At 38.0% G+C, this 18988-nt stretch overlaps 1 protein-coding gene across 4 annotated transcripts in view; it reads left to right on the top strand.

Moving 5' to 3' along the window:
- Positions 1–17529, top strand: part of IBTK (inhibitor of Bruton tyrosine kinase) — a 53495-nt gene extending 35966 nt beyond the window's left edge. For 2 of the 4 annotated variants that reach the window (XM_023922321.2, XM_086876381.1), the window contains 6 exons: positions 1016–1108; positions 2220–2375; positions 7313–7465; positions 14014–14082; positions 14182–14314; positions 16302–17529. In XM_023922321.2, coding sequence (XP_023778089.2) covers positions 1016–1108; positions 2220–2375; positions 7313–7465; positions 14014–14082; positions 14182–14314; positions 16302–16427 — 730 coding nt within the window. In that variant the 3' untranslated portion in view covers positions 16428–17529. Of the gene's footprint in view, positions 1–1015; positions 1109–2216; positions 2376–7312; positions 7466–14013; positions 14083–14181; positions 14315–16301 lie in introns of all 4 variants that reach the window. The other 2 variants (XM_023922320.2, XM_086876380.1) reach the window with 1 other exon arrangement.
- The last annotated feature ends 1459 nt before the right edge of the window (positions 17530–18988 follow it).

Here is an 18988-nt window from a genome sequence, read left to right as displayed (position 1 = left end):
CTATTCAGACTAAAAATCTATCTGCTCTTCCAAATGGTTGTGCATTACTTGAGATGTGAACTCAAAATTTTGGTAATTTAATAAAAGGAGTATGTTTTCATTGAGAAAAGTGATGCAATATATTTTTATTTTTTTTTAATTGCCTCCAGTCTGTACTTCTATTACCTGTTTTTATAACACCTCCTTGGTTAATACTCTGTAAAATACTTGAGAGTTTTTTGTAGAATCATAGCATGCTTGAAGCCTTTAGAACGTCCACTGTACTTAGAGTTTTTTTCAGCCTTTAGACTTAAATGGGGTGTAAAAATCAAGACCACAGGTTTAACTGGTACAATAATAAAAAAAATGAGTATTACTTTCTATCTGTAAGGAGAGATGGAGGAAGTGCAGCTTATGATTTATTTCAAAGCCTGTCCTTGAATTGAGTTATAATGCAGACTAATTTATAGATGGCTTTAAGTACACACATTTTAATTTATAGTTTTTTGTAAAGCTTTGGATTTAATTCATGCTCATTTCTGTGGAAGTTCATAATTCAGTCATGTATGAAAAAGAGACTGATACCTGTTGTGTAGCAGTCTGACTGAAAAAACTGTTTTGTTTATCATGTAAAATAATTTTAATCCTGTACTTCGAAGAGAGGTCTAATTCAGCCTTTGGGACAGAGCTGTGAGCAGTGCCTCTCTATAACTTAGCATGAGCATTTTACTACTAAATAAGTGTCCTTATTTAGCTATCTAATTTTTTTGAAATAATCATAGTTCACATCTTTTTGTTTCATAGTATAATGAGTCTTGAAAGTATTTTTATAGTTTGCTCTTAAAAATGTATATATTTGTAAAAGTTTTGTCAAAAACATTTTATTTGAGGTTTGCCATAATTGAGGAAACAGACATAAATTATACAACCAGTTACCAATCCTATGTATGATTTAAAGGATTTCAGTGAAGGCTGGAACTGTGGAATGTAAGTAAAAATCAGTGCCTTGTAAGGTAACTTCTTATTTTTCATTTAGCCCTGCCAGCCCTCCTGCTATGGATCTAAGAACCATCATGGAACTTGAAGAAAGTATGCAGAAATGTGGAACCATGCCAAAGGCAAATTCAAGGTTGGTAAAAAACCAAAATCTATAAAAAAGTGTGATAGGCTAGGTTGTTATGAATTTACTTAGTGGTTTAGGCCATTCAGTTTAAAAAAAGCAGGAGAAAAGTTGTCCTATTTGGTTTTGAACAGCTTTGTTTACTTCATTATGTTGTTTTTCTTTGAGCATACCAAATGTATCCCTTTATTTTCCTCTAGTCTTGTCAACTACTGCAAAAGAGCAAGTGAGCTAGTATCTTAAATAAGTGGCCTGTCCTGCTGAGCCTTTAAGTTTCTGACCAAAAAGAATGAATTCTTGTCCCTAGGACTTTGGAAATTACTTGTGCATAAGTTCTGGATTTGAGAAGTTCATTTCTTGTCTTGCATTCTCTGACCTCTCCCAGAACCCATGTCTTGATGTTGATGATTCTTCAGACAGAAACAAGTGTGATTCCTTCTTGTAGAAGCATCCCAAAAGACACAGGAAGATAAATGTGCTTTTTTACAAGGCAGTGTATTAAACCTATTGTTGTTTAAGTGGCAACATATGGAAGAGAACAGGCAGTGACTCATGACCTTTGAGATGTGGCTTTCTTTTAAAGTAGTTAGGACAGTAGCCTTATTAAAGGCTTGCTTGCTAGATAGACTCAGAAGCTGCAAACAAAACAGCCAAGACTGAAGAATCCAAATAGCTTAGAAAGGGAAATCATTACAGACAGAAAAAATGGCTCTATGCTGTTAATTTTTTTTTTTTTATATATGAATATTTTTGGTTTAAGGGAGCTAAGCTTGACAGTCTCTAAAAAATCGCAAGTTTAGAAAATAGTCTTCATCTGGTTGTAGTCCTCTTTTGGTGACTTGATTCCTACTCTGCATGTTTTCTTTTATGAGCATCTATGTGAAGAATACTTCTATGATGCTTTTCTTTCTGTCACTCTTGATATTAATTGACCCTTTTTTTTTGTTTTTTGCTTCCCAGCCGTCTGAACTCTTGCCCCACCTTGCCATTTGTTTCTCTAAGCAAAGTAATTTTTGTTTAGGAAATGAGTTCTCAGTTTAATTTGCAGGATGAAAGGTGAGTCATCTCACAGGACACTGATCTTTACATCTTCTTTCTTTGCAATGTCCTTTCACAGCAGAATGGTGTCTCATGGAATCAAGCTTTCCCAGAAGCAAAGGAAAATGATTGCCCTGGCAGCAAAAGATAATGGATCAGTAGCTAGCAGCCCAGAGCCTACAACTCTAGTAACTGCACCTCCTCCACCCACGAAAGTTGCAAAACTAGGGAATGCGTGGTATGTTATAAATCAAATATCAATTATTTTTCTTTGCAGAGTTATTACATTGAATAGGCAGACTGAACTATATGTATCTACATTTGGAAGTAATCTAGAAATTCAAAGGGGATAGGGAAATGCAGTGGTTGCACTTTATTTGAAATTTTGCTCTGAGTCAGAGGACTGCATCCCATCTGGTGCTTTCCTGTGTACAATGTTACATTTGCAGGTGGTGTCCAAGTAAATCATAGAAGAAGACTGAGGACAAGCTCTGAAACTTAGTTAGGAAGGGGTTATTGAAAACCATTAAGAATGATATTTTTTCTCTGTCAGAAACATAAAGAAAAATGTCCCCCTTCCTGGGGGGAGGTCTGGAATGACTTTGGACTAGAGCAAAATTGACACAAATTGGGATAACAAAGTTTTATCTAGGTGTTTCGGAGCTGGAGGGAGTATTGGATGCTTCTAAAAATTGTTATGGTGGAAGATGCATAGGAGATTTAAAATGATATTGAATGCTGATCACATACAATTTAAGGGTTTGAGTAAATACCGTAGTATTGAATACAGAAAATAGTTTATCATCTGTTTACTGAGCTAAGTTTATAACAAATGTAATGAGGTGCTAGCCAAAGTCATGCTTTGTTCTTCGCTTTTACTGTTGGTATTGGATAAAAGCATAATAAAAATGTAGAAATTTCAAACTATGTAAATTTAATGGGTTTAATTATTGCTGGATAAATACCTATTTGCATCCTCTAAGCATGAAGTAAAAGTTTGTTTGAAGTTCATTTAAGTAAATGTGTCCTTTTCTCCAGTTTTTCCTGTTCAGGAGAGTCTAGGCTTTTAGTTTAGATTACTTTTGTACTGTTACCCTAGAAGAACTTTCTGTAGTTTACTTGGTTATACCTCAGTGGGAGCAACGGTTTTAACAGGCCCATCACAATCACTCTTAAGCTTTCTGTCTTCTCAATTAATTTTCATCCATGTACACCTAATACTAAAATTTAGGGTCTCATTTACTCCCCCAATCCCTTAAATGTATTCTGATATAATATTGGACAAAGCCCACCCTTTTATTTTAAAGAGGAGACAGTGACTTAGTTGGTTTGCACTTAAGGATTCAGGCTCTTCCTGGTCTCTGAACAGTAACTGAGGCCTTGACAAAAGGAGAAACAAGGTTTGCAAGATTCATTTTATGAAGTCTAATGAGTGGATGAATTTGTGTCCTTAGAACTGGTTCTCTCAAATGCTTTGAAGAACATGCTACGTGCATGACGCAGGTGATCCTGCAGGTCAAGCAGCAGGTTAATTATTTGCCTTAGCTAATGGAGGTGTCACAGGGCTGTTACAACTCTGAGGCTTAAAATTTGCTAGGAGAAACTGATAGTTGAATCAGATCTTGATGAGCACAGCAAACATTGAGTTCTGTCCTTTATTATATTAAAAAAAACAATACTTCATCCACTATTTGTAATCTTACTACTAATGTTGTAATTATCCATAAGAACATTGCAATATGAAAATTCTAAAAAATAACGACAAAATTCTTTGTAGAAATAAAATGAAGGTGTAGTATAATCTCCATCTTTTTATCAGGTGCAGTGACAAAGTATAAAGGAAATCCTGAGGCACCTGATGTCTCAGTCTTTAACAGTAAGATCAGTCATTCTGCAGGTACCCAGCCTCATGGGCTGGAATGAAACCCCCATAATCCAAGGGGAACTGGTCATTGATGTGCTACACCTCTTAGACACACACAGGTCCATGGGGCTGGATGTGACCAATCCAAGGGTACTGAGGGAGCTGCTGAAGGGGGCCACTGAGCCACTTTAAATCATTTATCAGCTGTCCGTGTCAATTTGAGAGAGCCCAGGTGACTGGAGGTGAGTCAATATGACACCCATTTAAAGAAGGATCAGAAGGAGAATGTGGGAACTACAGGCCTGTCAGCCTGACCTCAGCTCCAGGGAGGCTCATGGGGAAGATCATTCTTAGTGCATGTGCAGGACAACATGCTGGTCAGGTCCAGCTTAGGTTTAAGAAAGGCAGGTCCTGCCCAAATAGTTTGACTTATTCATACTATTCATCCACTCTCTGATAGATAATTCTTTACTTATTGGGTGTTATGTAAACTGAAAACTGCCTATGAATTGTTCCTTCCTTTTAAAAAGCAAATAAAGACTGATTTTTGAATATCCTTAGATAAATGTCTCCAAAAAGTATATTGTGCTCTCAAGGTTCTTATTAAACAGTTTTTGGAAAGAGCTGGGCCTACTGTGTTACACAAACTATCTTAGGTGGAAAGGCTAGGGTATATTTCAGGAGGATGGAATCCAATCTAATGCTCATGTGGTCACTGCGTGATTCCACACGTTCCTCCTGCGTTCCTCTGGCTGCCAATCTGGAAAATACCGGTAGCTCAAGAGTTCAAGCACAGAACCAGTGGGAGCTATATGAATTTTTAAAATTAGGCCTCGCTGCTGGAAGAAAACATTTATTGAATAAACTTCAAGCTGCTTTAGGCAAGCAATCAATTATTTGATTGCCCCTGCTAGTTGTTCAAACTATTTTTGCGTGTAAGGTGGAGTAGTTGTGTTACTCATCTACTCTAATATTATATTTACAGAATTAGTCTCTAAATTCACAGTGGACTATTAAGTGCATTTGGCAGCTGATTGAGCTTTCCACATATGCAGTATAGTCAAAGCCATAGAACTTGTGCTCCAGTGAAATCAGATATTCAACTTGGATGTTGAATGCAGTGAAGCACACTTGCCAGAAGGGTGTGGGACCTTCTGGCCTTTTTTGGTTGACTGAAAGTCTGTCATACACTATGCCTTTTCCACCAAGAGAAACCTCCAGATTCATAGTTTCTGGGAAAACTGAACCTATGTTTCCTCCTTTTGAAGAAAAGTGAGAATTAGAAGGGAAAAATAAGCTATCACTCTAATAATACTTTGAAAAAAAGTCTAAAGTTAACTGCATATTGACTTTATTAGTTCTCTAAACCTACTACGATCAAGGGAGTGGGAGTGTTGCTTAATTGTTTTGGGATTTTTTTAAGCTCAGGAGAGTCTACAACTTTTCAAGACCAGAGACACAAAGAAATTTGAAATCTCTCTTGAGAATTAACAATTGTGTATCCTGATGTCTAGATTGTTGGTTTGACAATATTCCAGCTTATATTTAACATCAGCAGCTCTTTTGTAACTCCATGTTTTGATGGTTTGCAGTTACAGCTTAGAGAAGCTTTGTCATATTCCACTCTTTTTTTAAAAAATGTATGAAGTAGTTTTTCTAATTTTGCAAATTACATAAAAATGATGATGTATCAGACAGGAATAGATGGAAATTAGACTTGTTACATGTTAGGAAAATTTTGTATCACTTTTCAGACAAATATTTTAAGCCACAAATAATTGTTTTGGATAGGTTAGCAAACCGAGAATGATACAGTTGATTTTTTTGGGAGATGTTGTTTGTGGGTTGTTTTTTTGGTTGTCTTTTGCAAGTAGATCTGATTGCAGTACAGAATATTCAGAGAAATAGGTAAATCAAATCAAAGTAGGCTACTTAAAGTGTTAGTAGCAGGAGCAGCTTCTGTGACAGCAGATCCCATGGACAATATGCCTACACAGAATAATAGGTTTGGGAGAGGTCTGGTCAAACACTTGCCTGAACTTCTGTGTGCCAGCTGGTGGTAGGAATAGAGAATGTGCACAATGACTCTGAGCTCCTGTATCTGGAGATTTCCATTCTTCTTTTTGTGTCTTGTGTGCTGCTTATCCAATATTTAAATTTAAAAAAAAAAAAATCCAAACTTAAGCTAGGGTGGTCTAACATTGGACATCATACGTAGAGTTCAGATGTTTTTTATTTTCAGATATAACATTTCACTTTTAAAATTCCGTCATATTTGTTACCTTAAATTGTGTCCCACCTAGATGTAGTTTGAAAGTGTTTGACTTGAGATGCTGCTCTTACGGTGGTTGCACAAACAATTGGCATTGTAGATTTTTTTTTTTTTACTTGTTTTACTTCATTAATGTTTATAAGCAATCTCTTGTTTCTTTGTACATAGTGAGCAGAGCTGTTCTTTCAGGATATATTTTGTGTATTTTGCAATAAGTAGGACTGCTATGTTTAGTAAAGTTAAATGTAAGCAAATTTCTGAAGAATTAATTCCAAAGTCTTCATAGATAAGGCAAAGACTAGTGGTAACTGCCTAGAATTCTGTAAACAAAAAGGCTTTGTGTTTGGAAAGTGTTCATAATATCTAAGATGCTAAATTGCTATATTTTCATAATGATTTATTTTTGAAAGATAATATGCAGGCTCTAATTCAGTAAGTTATGCTTGGACAAGTAATAGAAAATGAAGGCTATCAGTTTTATTTGAATTCATTGTGTATTAAGGGATTTATAGAGCCTCCAGCAGGTACAAGTAACTCATTCAGTACCTTAGGAAGAAAAGATCAGCAACACTTGAATTTCATGGTGGCAAACAGCCTGTGCTAGATTGACAGTATCTTGAACACTGCGATTTATGAAAATACTTTTCAAGGACTAGCACATCTAGAAAAGGTACAGCTTGTCTAATACACGCCATCTATGAAAAAAGAAATTGCTTTATAAGAGGATGAGATGGAGGAAATAGGTGGAGGGGTAGGGTTTGGTTGTTTGTTTTTTTTAAATTCTAATAAAATTTCAAAACTATTGACTTCCTTTGTTCTCGTAGATATTTATTTCCTATTCTTTATCTATATGACCCAAAATGACTTCTTTTATCAAATAGGGTCTAGCAGGATAATGGTGGTATACATAACCTAAACAATAATGTAATTTTAGTAAGTAGAAAGGCCTCTTTGCTATCTGAATCATGTAATAATGTGGAGTCTTGGAAAGTGCAAGTATGAAGTGCATTGGTTTTGTTTTGTTGTTGTTTTTAAAAAGGTCATCTTCATTACATTCTGCCTTGCCAAAGTCATTCCGTGATCTTGTGCTGGAAGAAGAAAAATGTATGAGTATGAATAATTCACCTGGTACTGGTATTAAAAGATGTGGATATAAAGGATCTGAGGATTCACCAGTCCAAAACACTGTAAGGTAAGAATGCATTTTTTATAATTGGTCAACCATTATACAAGAAGCACAATGACATGTTAAATTCTGCTGAAAAATGAAATAATAAAATTGTCATTTAAAAAAAGCATTCTTCTGATGATTCTGTTAATAAGATTTTATGAATGAAATACTCTTAACAGAAAATTTAAAGACTTAAAGAATTTAATGCCACTGCTAGTACTGCGTTTCAGGTTCAAAGTGTTTCTATTTGTATAGATGGATATGTGTGTGTGTATATACACATATATATATGTGTGTGTATATACACATATATATATGTGTGTATATATATATATATATATATATAAAAAAAAAAGCTTCATGCTCCAAACAAAATGTCTGTGTATATTTGTTTGCATGTATAAAATGATAAACATGTATTTTCTAACCTCTGTAGAAGTTAGGTATTCATGAGCATTGAGATATGGCATTCATTAAACATTTTACTAAGGAGTATTTCTGTGTAACCACTGAATGGATAAAGCCAGTTTATTCAAACAAAGTTCTGGTATTTCCTAATCCGATTTTTCTTATAAGATGACTTCATTGTTTAAGTGTTTAAGCAGGCTTACAGGAACTTTGATGCACTGGTTGTGTCTGTGTATTATAATTACCATGGGGCTACAGTTCTAAGGACAAAAATAAAGCACATATGAATTACATCTCTAGTTATTAGACAATATTGCTCTTTGTTTGAAACGTTTTAGTCACGCATCTTCTTGCTACCTCCAGTAGAATCACTGTTCTGGGTTAAAATAACTGCCTAAGCTGAGGAAACAATCTCAGCCTTATTCTTGAAGGTCTGTATGATTGAACTGCTTACTCACCTGCATCTCTTCCCCCTATCATGAGTAACTTTGAATGGTAGACATTCCAAATATATTTGCAGAACAGAGAGCCTGAAAACCTTAGTCTTTACCACCTACTATCTGGAAGCACTGCAGGCCAGCTGACCCACAGTGGTAGGGTGAGCCAAGTGTGACAGCACAACTGTCTGTGGCTGGTGCCTTCCCTGGCAAAGGCAGAGCCCCAGTGTGCCAAACGGAGGTGAGCAGGGCAGGCTCTGTGACAGAAACCAGGATGAGCCACAGTGAGCACAGAGAGGTGCATTGGGATCAGGCAAGGTTGACGTCAAACCTGCAAATCAAGTCAGGCTAAGGAACAGCAAAGCTGGGCCATTGCTGCAGCCATAGCTTAAGGAAGGCCTGAGGGACTTGAGCCTAAACACAGCTCTTGAGTAAAGAGGGGGAGCTTGTATAATCCTTCACACAGCTCTTCTTACAACACAGCTTCAGAGCAGCCTGACTCAAGTTTACACAGCTGCACTGAAGGAGAAGTTTGCAGAGTTGTTGGTGCACAAGGAGCTGTGTCATTATCAGACTGTTCTTATGAACTCCTGTTCCATTGTCCTCCAATAACTGACTCCCCTGTGGGGAAAAGAAAGTTTTACTGGTCCTCACTTTTGGTTTTTCAGCTTGTATAAAAAGGTGTTTCCCTAGGACAGAAGTAGTACATGTTTTACTGTTATATAAAGAATAAAATGAGAGTAGAAATGTAGGGACACTGTGTGTGGGATAATGTCTGAGGAGTGAGATAGGAGGCATTTGGAGTGTGTGTGATGGGGAGGCATTCCTCAGGAACAGAGTGATATAGCTGAAGTTACTGTGGTGAGTGGAGGTATGGAGACATGAAACACAAATCTTCAGAACCAGAATTGTTCATTTTGCTGCTAGCACAATAATAAAACTTTTCATCATATGGGAGGTGCCAAGGTCCGGTGATAAGAGAATTTGCACTGGATGTTATTATTAGCTTTGTCACAACAGCTCTGTAATCATTTTTAAATGACAAAGTCATTTATTTTCCTTTTGCATTGCCCTGTCTCGTCTACGCAATCTGGCCATTCTACATGGCTCTCAAAGTGGACTATTTGAGCTGAATCCAGGTCTAATACATTAAATGTCTGAAGGTGCTATATTAAACTTGTAGAACCTAAAACAAAGGACCTCCAAAGCTATTTCAGGTTTTGTGGTTTTTAGTTTTGTCTGAAGATGCTTATTTCTTTCTATTACGTGTGAAGAGCCTAGGTGACAAGTTCCTCCATCTTGAAACTTAGGAGTGAAGTTTCTAGTTTGAGGTAATTTTATTTTTTTGACAGTACAGTGTTGTCATAGTAGGCTCTGATTTTTACCTGTGGCATTTAAGGGCTATTTCTGTGAAGATTAGTTATCCACACCCTTACCCCTTCCTTTTTAGGGGAAAGAAATTATGTAAATGTAGAGCATAAGCAACCCTCACCTGTAGATGTCAGACTTGGTGATGGGACACTGAAGATACTTGCATGACTTAATGTTCCTGTTTTGTCTTTCTCCTTTGGATAAACTGCGCACCAATGAAACAGACATTTTTCTTAGATCTCTGGATGAGGGTATTTTGGATGGTGACACAAGCATTCTTCTATGTACTGTCACCTTCCAATTTTTTGCAGTACATATATTTTTTGGGTAAAGGATGTCATGAATTGTAGTGATGTGAACTGCATTTAATCCAGACGCAGATGATCCCAACAGCTGGGGTACATGGGTATGGCTGCATTATTTCCAGGGGCACCTCAGCCTTGGGAGTTAAGCTGTGCGCGTGTAGCTCATAGTCCAAGCTAAGAACATAGGCCTGACATGATTTAGTTGTGGCAGCCTGAGTTGTCTTTGCTGTGTTACTCCGGGGAGCAGTGAAGAGTCTTAGTAGAAACAAGTATTTGCATCTTGGTGTGGGAATGGCCTAGTTCTGTCATGGCTAATAATGAGCTAATATGTAGTGCATGATTCAAATGGTATAGCAAAACCCAGGAGGTTCTGCGGGAGACCAGGCTTTGTGTTCTTTTTCTGTGAGCAGTTATTAGATCAGGGAGGCACCAAACCTGACCTGGCGTCTTGTGAACAAATACTCAAGAAACACTAGGGAGCTGAGGGCTGGGACATTTTGGTGGCTGCATAAGCGTCATGGCAAGTTCAGCCAACAGTTAATCAGGTTGGTTCAGTACTGATGATATTTGGTTGGTTTATTTCCATGCAGAACCATTTATGCATCTGCATCTTAACTTCTAAGACATCCAGATTTCCAAGTTCCATTTTTGAGGCTTTTTTTCCATTTTTTCAGTATATGCTAGCTTCACATTTCCTGTGTATTCCATTCCTCCTAGTCATTTTGATGCCAGCTGAGGAATTAATTTAGCATGTTGAAATATCTGCAATTGATTTAGTATCTGGGCTGAGTGTCTTGTTAGCAAGAAACACAGATGCACGTATGTACAAAGAGCTGCAAAATACCTGGATTTCTTCCTACATTTTCAAGCCCCATTGGTTTATCTTTTATATTTGATTGCTAGAGTATGCTGTGATGCTGGAACTATTAATTCTAGTTTTGGAAAATTCCTGTTGAGGTGGCTTTTTTGGTTGTTGTTTAGGTTTTTTTTCTTGTTTGTATAGAAGCCATCAAGTTTTTGAAGTGTAACAGTTGGGTTAATTTATAGTAGTGCTATGAGTTATTTGGATTAGTAATTGAAAGAAAAGTGTAGCTGTCAAATAAGTTATTGTTAAATGTGCTGGAAGGTGAATATTATTAAAGCAGGTGGAAAAACAGATAAAATTGAGAGAGAACATCAGTATAAGAGCACAGAAGGCTGCCTTCATCTCCTTGCTTTCTTTGGTTCTTTTCTGCTTTTCAATGTTGTTATCTTTTAAGTGTAGTAAAAGCTGGAAGGTAATTTACCACAGAATAGTTTGGGTTAGAAGGGGCCTTAAAGATCATCCAGTTCCAATGCCCCTGCCAGGGACATCTCCTACTAAACCACATTGCTCACAGCCCCACCCAGCCTGGCCTTGAGCACTTGCAGGGATGGGGCATCCACAGCTTCCCTGGGGAACCTGTTCCAGTGCCTCACCACCTTCACAGTGAAAAATGTTCTTCCTAATATCTAATCTAAATCTGCACTCTTTCAGTCTGAAGCCTTGTCCTGTGCTTACATGTGCTTGTAAAAAGTCCCTCTCCACCTTTCTTGCAGGGTCCCTTCATGTGCTGGAAGGCAGCAGTTAAATGACTCTGAAGCCTGCTCTTTTCCAGGCTGAACAAACACAATTCTCTCAGCTTTTCCCTGGATGGAGAGGTGCTCCATACCTCTCATCATCTTGGTGGCTTCTTCTGGACCTGCAGCAAGGTCCATGTTTTTTTTGTGCTGAGGACCCCAGAGCTGGATGCAGCTAAAACATAGCGCCCTGCTTTGAAATCACAGAATAATTTTGATCCTGTAGTTTAGCCTCCTGCTTAACTAAGTAAAACTAGACAATGTTTCTCAGGACCTGGTCTGGTTCACTTGTGACTGTTCCAAGTGTGAAGATACCCCAGACTTTTTGAGCAACATGTTTCAGTGGATAATCATCTCCATATGGTGTTTTTATTTTTCCTTTTATCTATCCGGAATTTACTGTTTTGCCTCTTGTGTATGTTGCCTCTAATCTGTCACTTCTAAGAAGATTCTTGCTTCATCATTTTTCTATCCTGCAGTTAAGTGGTTGAAGACAGCAATGGGATCTCCCCTTTGCTGCCTTCCTTTAGGGTTAACAAAACACATTCTTCGTAATCCTGAATTTGTTCCAATATGACAGCATCCTTCTTGTATTGAGGAGCCCAAATTGAGAATGATACTCTCTATGTAGATGAAGAAATGTGGCATAAAGGGGAGGAATCACTTCTTCTGCCTGCCTTGCTACAGTATTGCTTTGGCCCTCTCTGCTGCAGAGGCACTGGCTGGTAACATCTTCCACTTGTTGCCAGCCAGGACTCTGCAGATTCTGCTTTCTCTCTGCTGCTTTCTAGCCAGTCAGTCCCAGCCTGTGGTGCCTCCTGGGGCTGTTCTCTTCCACATACAGGACTTTGCACTTGTCTTTGAAATTCATGGGTTCTCAGTTTCCAATTTCTCCAGCCTCTTGAGGGCTTCTGAAAGGCAGCCTGGCATCCAGAATGTGCACCGTCCCCAGCCTCTCCACAGCCAGTTGTGGCCTGCTGAGAGTCTGTTCTGTTCTTTTCTGTTCTACCAAAGATGCTTAACAGAATTGGTTCCAGTATCAGTCCCTGAGGACCCCCACTAGCACTTGGTTTCCAGTTGGACTTTGTACAGCTAATCCATTTTCAGAACATTTTCCACCCATCTCATCAGTCACATTCATCAGGAATCAGACCATATTTTTCAGACTGAGTACAAGGATGCATAACCTGGCAATGTGCATTGTTTGTTTTGTGGGAAAAATTCTGTTTTGTGACAAAAAGCTCTACACGCTTAATTTAAATCCGTTTTTAATGATGGATGTTAGATTTCAGATTTTTTGAGATCTTGCCCTTACAACTTGGTGGTAGGAATCATGTATTTTGTTATCCTTGGAACTGTGTTCTGGGGAAAATATTTCAGACAGAGAACTTGGTACTTACTGGAATTCTCTTAACTTTCTATAGATTTTTTTCTGTTTTATCCAAGAGCTTGTGGTCACTTACAAAGGATTACCAAAGCATTAAAGCAAATTGAAAGTGATTTATTGAAACAGCAACACCCTTAGAGTTGTTTGCAGTACCATAGAATAATTCAAAAAATATTTGCCAGCATGTCACAGTATGCTGGAACACTTCTTTAAGGTTCTGGAAGTTGCAAAACCATCCTGTCAAAGACAGGTATTAAATCATGAGAATAGGGCCCTCTTTTCCTACTGATGCAGGATTTTTCTGACAAGTATACTTGTCTCTTAATGAATACAGTGTAACAAATGTCAACTTCTTTTTGTTGAGAGGTTAACATTTTGCAACTGAATAAAATATCTTCCTGTTGGGAACTATGTAAATATTTGAAGTTTGGTTTTTTCCTAGTCTGTTAATTTTAGTTTTATGCTGTTCCTGTCAATGTGGGAGGTGGTTACAGGATATGTACTGCAAGTCCATAATTTCTGGGTTTACACTCAAAGAATTTACTCTAGTGAGATTGTAGCACTGGCTCTCTGGCATGAAACACCTAATTTGAATGCCAGACAGTTTAATTTTTTATCTTGAATCTTTTTCTTTTTATCTTTAATATTTTTTATTTCATGTTAATTGCAAACTTTTATCGGTAGTGCTGTTAGTGCATAGCTCAGCTTAAATGCATAAATGCACCAATTTACATGTAAAAAAGAAAAAAAGCCCTTTTTTTTTGTTGTTTTTTAAATAATAAACCAGAAATTAAACTCTTTTTCAAATCCTCAAATGTTAGGAAATGCCAAAATTTATGCCCAAGATGAAATTCCATTAGGGTTTGGCAGTTGGAAATGAGAATCAGTGTCCTTTTCAGTCACAGTATCACACTTAAGAATTCCGTATTGCACCCTAATGCCTTTCCTGTGTAAAGACCCCACACGTTTGTTGTAATTTCTACTGCAGTTTCGTATTTTGCAATATGATGTAGGAGAATGCTGTACTGTTGACTTCTACTTTCCTTTCCTACCTCTCTCCAGGTGCAACACTAGAAGTAACCCAGGTCTGGAAGACAATGTTCTGGATTCTCCACAGCTGGAAAGTCATAAGTAAGTTTGATAGTGGCTTAGGATCTGGAACTTTTTTGCTGCATGTTGTGCTGACCTTGATGTTGCCTCATAATGTCGTTTGGTTTTTGCATTTTGCAGTCCTTGGTCAGCAGCATCACCAGCCAGCTCTCCTGTGATAGCACCTGTCATGTTCTCAGCTATTATAGAGGAAGAGCTCCAGCAAGAAGCTGCTCTTATTAGGAGCAGAGAAAAACCTTTGGCATTGATCCAGGTAAAGTTCTAAGTTACTGCTGCTCTAAAGTAACATGAACTTCCAATGGTTCTTCTTGTTTTTCTCAAGTACCTGTAAGTACCAAGTAGTTAGTTTCCTAGCAACTCAAGAGAAAAATTCAAAAAAAAGTACAAAAGAAAGAAACCCAACCCCCAACACAGGTATTTATACACTTTGGTAAGATCATCCTAAACCTGCTTTTATCCATGCTAAACAAGTGCAGTGTGCTCAGCGACTCCTCAATGTCAGATGTGCCGGGCTCTTACGTGTTTTTATACCAAGTCACTGGACTATTCATTATATCCATGTTTCTCATGTACTGGAAGGTCAAGAAATGGCCCCAGCACTTCAAGTGTGTCTCACCAGTGCTGAGTTAGAGGACATTACAACTGTCATCTATCTCATTTTTCTGGCAGTGCTGTCCCTCATAGAGTACAGGAGGCTGTCACCCTTCTTTGCCACATGAGTGCACTGCTGGCTAAAAGGCTAAATTGTCCACCAGGACCCCAGCTCCTTTTATGATAGGCCACTTTCCAACTTGTCAACTCCCAGTGTGTACTGGTCTAGGGTTTTTCTTCCCAGGAGCTTTGTGTTTCCCTTTCTTGAACTTCATGAGAGCCCATTTTTCCAGCATTGTCTGGGTCTCTCTGAGTGGCAGTACAACCATCTGGTATATCAGCCCCTCCTTCCAGTTCTACACTGCTCCTAACTTGGCTGAGGGAACACTGTGTCTCTTCCTGTGGGAAATTGATGAAGATGTTAAACAGTACTGACCCTAGTGTTGGTGCTAGTGACTGGCCTCCAGCTGGTCTTTGTGCCACTGGTCACAACCCTCTGAGATCACCAGTTCAGCCAGTTTTCAGTCTGTCTCACATTGCATTTTTGAGATCTGTTCTTAAACTCGTCCACTTAAACTCTTAGTTAATACTTAAGCTGTACCACTTCCCCGGGGATCACCTAGTGGTCACTCAGATCCTCTTGTCCTTCCTGAAGGTAGGAATGACATTTGATTCCTTCTACTTCTCAGGAATCAACCCTTATTGCAACAGTTTTTCAAAGGTGTTTTTTGAGAGTGGTCTTGTAGTCATTTTGGCTGGCTCTGATTTCCAGGGCCTGCCATTGCTGGAAGCTGATCTTTACACTTAAGACCAAGATGAAAGTGCCCAGCGTTTTCCATGTCTTTTTCCTTCAGTAGTGGATCCATGTTGTCTTTTTTTTGCTGCTGTAGAGGCTGTTTTGTTGCCTTTCATGTTTCTTACCAGAATCTACCACAGATGTGTTTTGACTTTTTTATTTATTTTCCTGTGTGGTCACACAGTGTCTGTGTTTTCCTTCTATGTCACTTTTCTCTGTTTCCACATCTTGTATGCTTTTTGTTTAAGCTTTGTTAGGAGCTCTTTTTTTTGTCTGTGCAGTTCTCCTGCCATTCTTACTTGGCTAGGAAGAGGACCACTGCCATGGTCTGTTCTTGAGCTTAGTGGAGGTGATCTTTAAAATCAACCAGCTCTCCTGGACCTTTCTTCTTTCTGGGGCCAAATTTCATTAATTTCTCCAAGCAGATGCCTTCGTAGTCTTCTGAGAAGTCCCAAGTTGTTTTCTTTTTCTCGTGTTCCCAACTTTCAGGATCCTGAACTCCAGCATCTCATTGTCATTGCAGCCGAGGCTGCCCTCAACTTTCACATCCCTGACCAGTCTTTTTTTTGTAAGCATAAGATCTGTCAGAATGTCTCCCTTGATCATCTGTGTTAAGAATTTTTTAGCAGTAGGGAGATGTCTTAGAGTGTTTGTGTCCAGCTCTCTTGCCTTTCCAGCAGATACCAAGGTGCCTCAAGTTTCCCATGAGGAGCAGGGCCTGAAAACATGAGGTTTCTTCAAGTTGTTTGAAGAATGCATCATCCACTAGTCCTTCCTGATTAGGAGGTCTGATGCATTCAGGACTAGTAAAATGACCCTCACACTGACATACATGCTCTTTTTTTCCTTCCAGATTGAGGAGTGTGCTATTCAAGACTTATTAGTCCACTACGAAGCTTTTGACAACCCTGAAGAATTTGTGACCGTTGAAAGGGCTCCACAGGGACCTATAGCAGCACCTATGTGGAACAAGCACTAATTCGTACTTCTCACAGTCCTCCCTTCCACAGTTCTCACAGTTGTATGTGCACTTTTGAAATTGTAATTCTTCTTACAAGTAAAACAGGACTGGAAGAATAAAAATCATGTAATTTTTAACATCAGCATTAAAACACTGCCCATAATCACTAGGTATTTGTTAGAGAGAATGAAATAATGTGTTCACTGTCTTCTTTACCCACAGTATCTACTGTATATATGTTTTGAGAGCATTTCTTTACTGACACATACAATTAGTAATGTTACATGAGGCTGTAGATTGGGAATGTATTTGCTAATCTTAAATTGTAAGAGTTTTTTGTTAAATTAACAGGTGAAAAGCGAGTGTTTATTTTGTGATTAAATGTGGAATTGAATGTGCAGAATTAAACACCTTAAAAGTTTGGGGGGTGGTGTGTCCTTCAAACCTTTCTTGCAAATTTGGAATATTGGGGAAAAGTTTGTGCTTGAACTTCCTGTAGAAGTACAGTTTGCAGTTTTTCTTGTTACTTGTGCAAGTCCTGGTTCTGTGGTTGCTGTGGCCAGCACGTTTCCCTGTTGTGCCCCAGGCTGTGCCTCCATGCCCGGCCATCCGCCTGTGCTCAGCTCAGCTGGGCATGTTTGTCACTGCTGTGAGTGAGCCCAGCCTTGGAGCAGCCTGCTCTGTCTTGAAGTAAATCACACAGCTCAAGAGAAAGTGGCACCACTTAATCAGCCCATCTATAGTTTACTCTGCTAAATGTGGTACAGTTTTAGAACTGCTGTGTTTGGGGACGATTCACTTGAAGTGCTGAGGAAATAAAATATCTCTGTATATGTTGTTAAAGCTATAAGGGCGAGTACTTGACTGGGAAATTTGCAAACATTTTAGCTGCAAAGATTATCATAGATGGCTTTCAATATTGTGTTCCAAAGTTCTCTCTGCCTGGTTGAAAGAAATTTATAGATATATTAAAAAAAAAAGAAAAAAGAAAAAAGATAGCCTTATCTGCAATATTTTGTCTAGTTTTTCTTGTTTGTATAGGTGTGTTTGAACTTGTACTTCTAAGTAATGTCAGTACTCATGAACTCTGGAAAACTGGAATGGAGAGATCTACAGAAAATGAATGTAAAGAATTGATCACTGTGTGATAAAAAAATCTTGAAAAAAGTGATGTAGATATGTCTTATTGATTTCAGGTCAAGCTACACCAAAAAAATCCCCCACAAAAATTGTAAAAAACCACAATAAACCATAAAATCTTGATTTATATGAAGTTAATATACTTTCATGTGCTGTCTATATATAATCAATGATTTAGGTAACTAGAGTAATTGATAAGTATTCCTTTTGTATTGGAAACGAGAACTGTGGACATTTTAAAGCGAAACAAGGAAGGAAATATGTAGGTTTTAATTCTTCTTTAAGTTTTTCTGGTAATTCATTCACTAAACTGATGATAATACTTGCATTAAGGGCTTTATTTTATTGGGACCTGCTGAAACTGTCTGGTTTAAAAGAAAGCTTATGTAATGTGAGAAATAACTATAGAAGCAGCAGGCCTTTCCAGTTGGGAACCTAATTTGTTATCAAATGTAAAGTTATTGTAAATTTGCTAATTCGCCTTTTATTTCCAAGATATGCTCTTGAAAATCTCATTCTCCTGAAATTTTAAGAGGACTGGTATTTCCACCATGCCAGGGAGCTTGACTGCTTTCAAGTTGTGATTTTATTGTTACTGTTTAGGCATCATCACTGGTTATATGTAATATTCATAAACAAAAATGAGCAATGGTAAGTGTACCACTCCTCTGGAGTTGAGAAACTAAACTCCTGTGGTAGAGCAGCTTTATTAAGGCTAAAATGTGTCTCAGAAACCTGGCATCATTCATTATCCCCAACTACAGTAACTTCTTAAAAAATAGAGGGATAAGTAAAACTTGCAAATTTTTTCACATTCAAATGGAGGAAAAAAAATACAATTTAAAATTTTAAAAATACTGCACTACCTTCAGGACTTGCTGTTACTGTATCAAGGCATTTGAGGAATGTATAACTTTTCTGCACTGTATCTTGAAATGAAAATGTAAGTAAAGTGGGAGTCTTCAGTCAATTATAGAACCTTTGCTACTTTTGTTCCCCAAGACAGAGGCTGTTTTTAGTGACTAATATGACAGTATTGTTTAATGGAATTTCCATATAAAGACTGATTGTGCAATCTCTGACAGAACAGCATTGACGAAAAAATTACTAAATTTCCTAATTTAGCTTGTGTTATAAATCTTGATGATACCTTCCTACCATATGTTTTTTAACCTAATTCCCCAACCCCTACCCTATGGTTAGCATCATTTGGAGATTGCAACAGGATATTTTAGCTGCATATTTTAAAATGAACTCTTCAGATTTTCAAATCTATCCATTTTTGTCCCCATGCCTGCCACTCCTTTTTTTTTTTTTTTTTAATAATACAAAAAGAGGCTCGCAGCTCTTTTGACAGTGTTCAACTTGATTGTGTTCATTGATCTGCAATTGAAATGATGTTCTGCAGCCCCTTGGCAGCCTGAATTCTCCTCCTTACG

The sequence above is a fragment of the Cyanistes caeruleus genome, chromosome 2 (assembly GCF_971803275.1).
Source record: "Cyanistes caeruleus chromosome 2, bCyaCae1.hap1.1, whole genome shotgun sequence".
In the NCBI taxonomy this organism is placed as follows: domain Eukaryota; kingdom Metazoa; phylum Chordata; class Aves; order Passeriformes; family Paridae; genus Cyanistes; species Cyanistes caeruleus.
The sequence above is the reverse complement of the archived record's forward strand: the minus strand, read 5'-3'. Positions and strand labels throughout refer to the sequence as shown.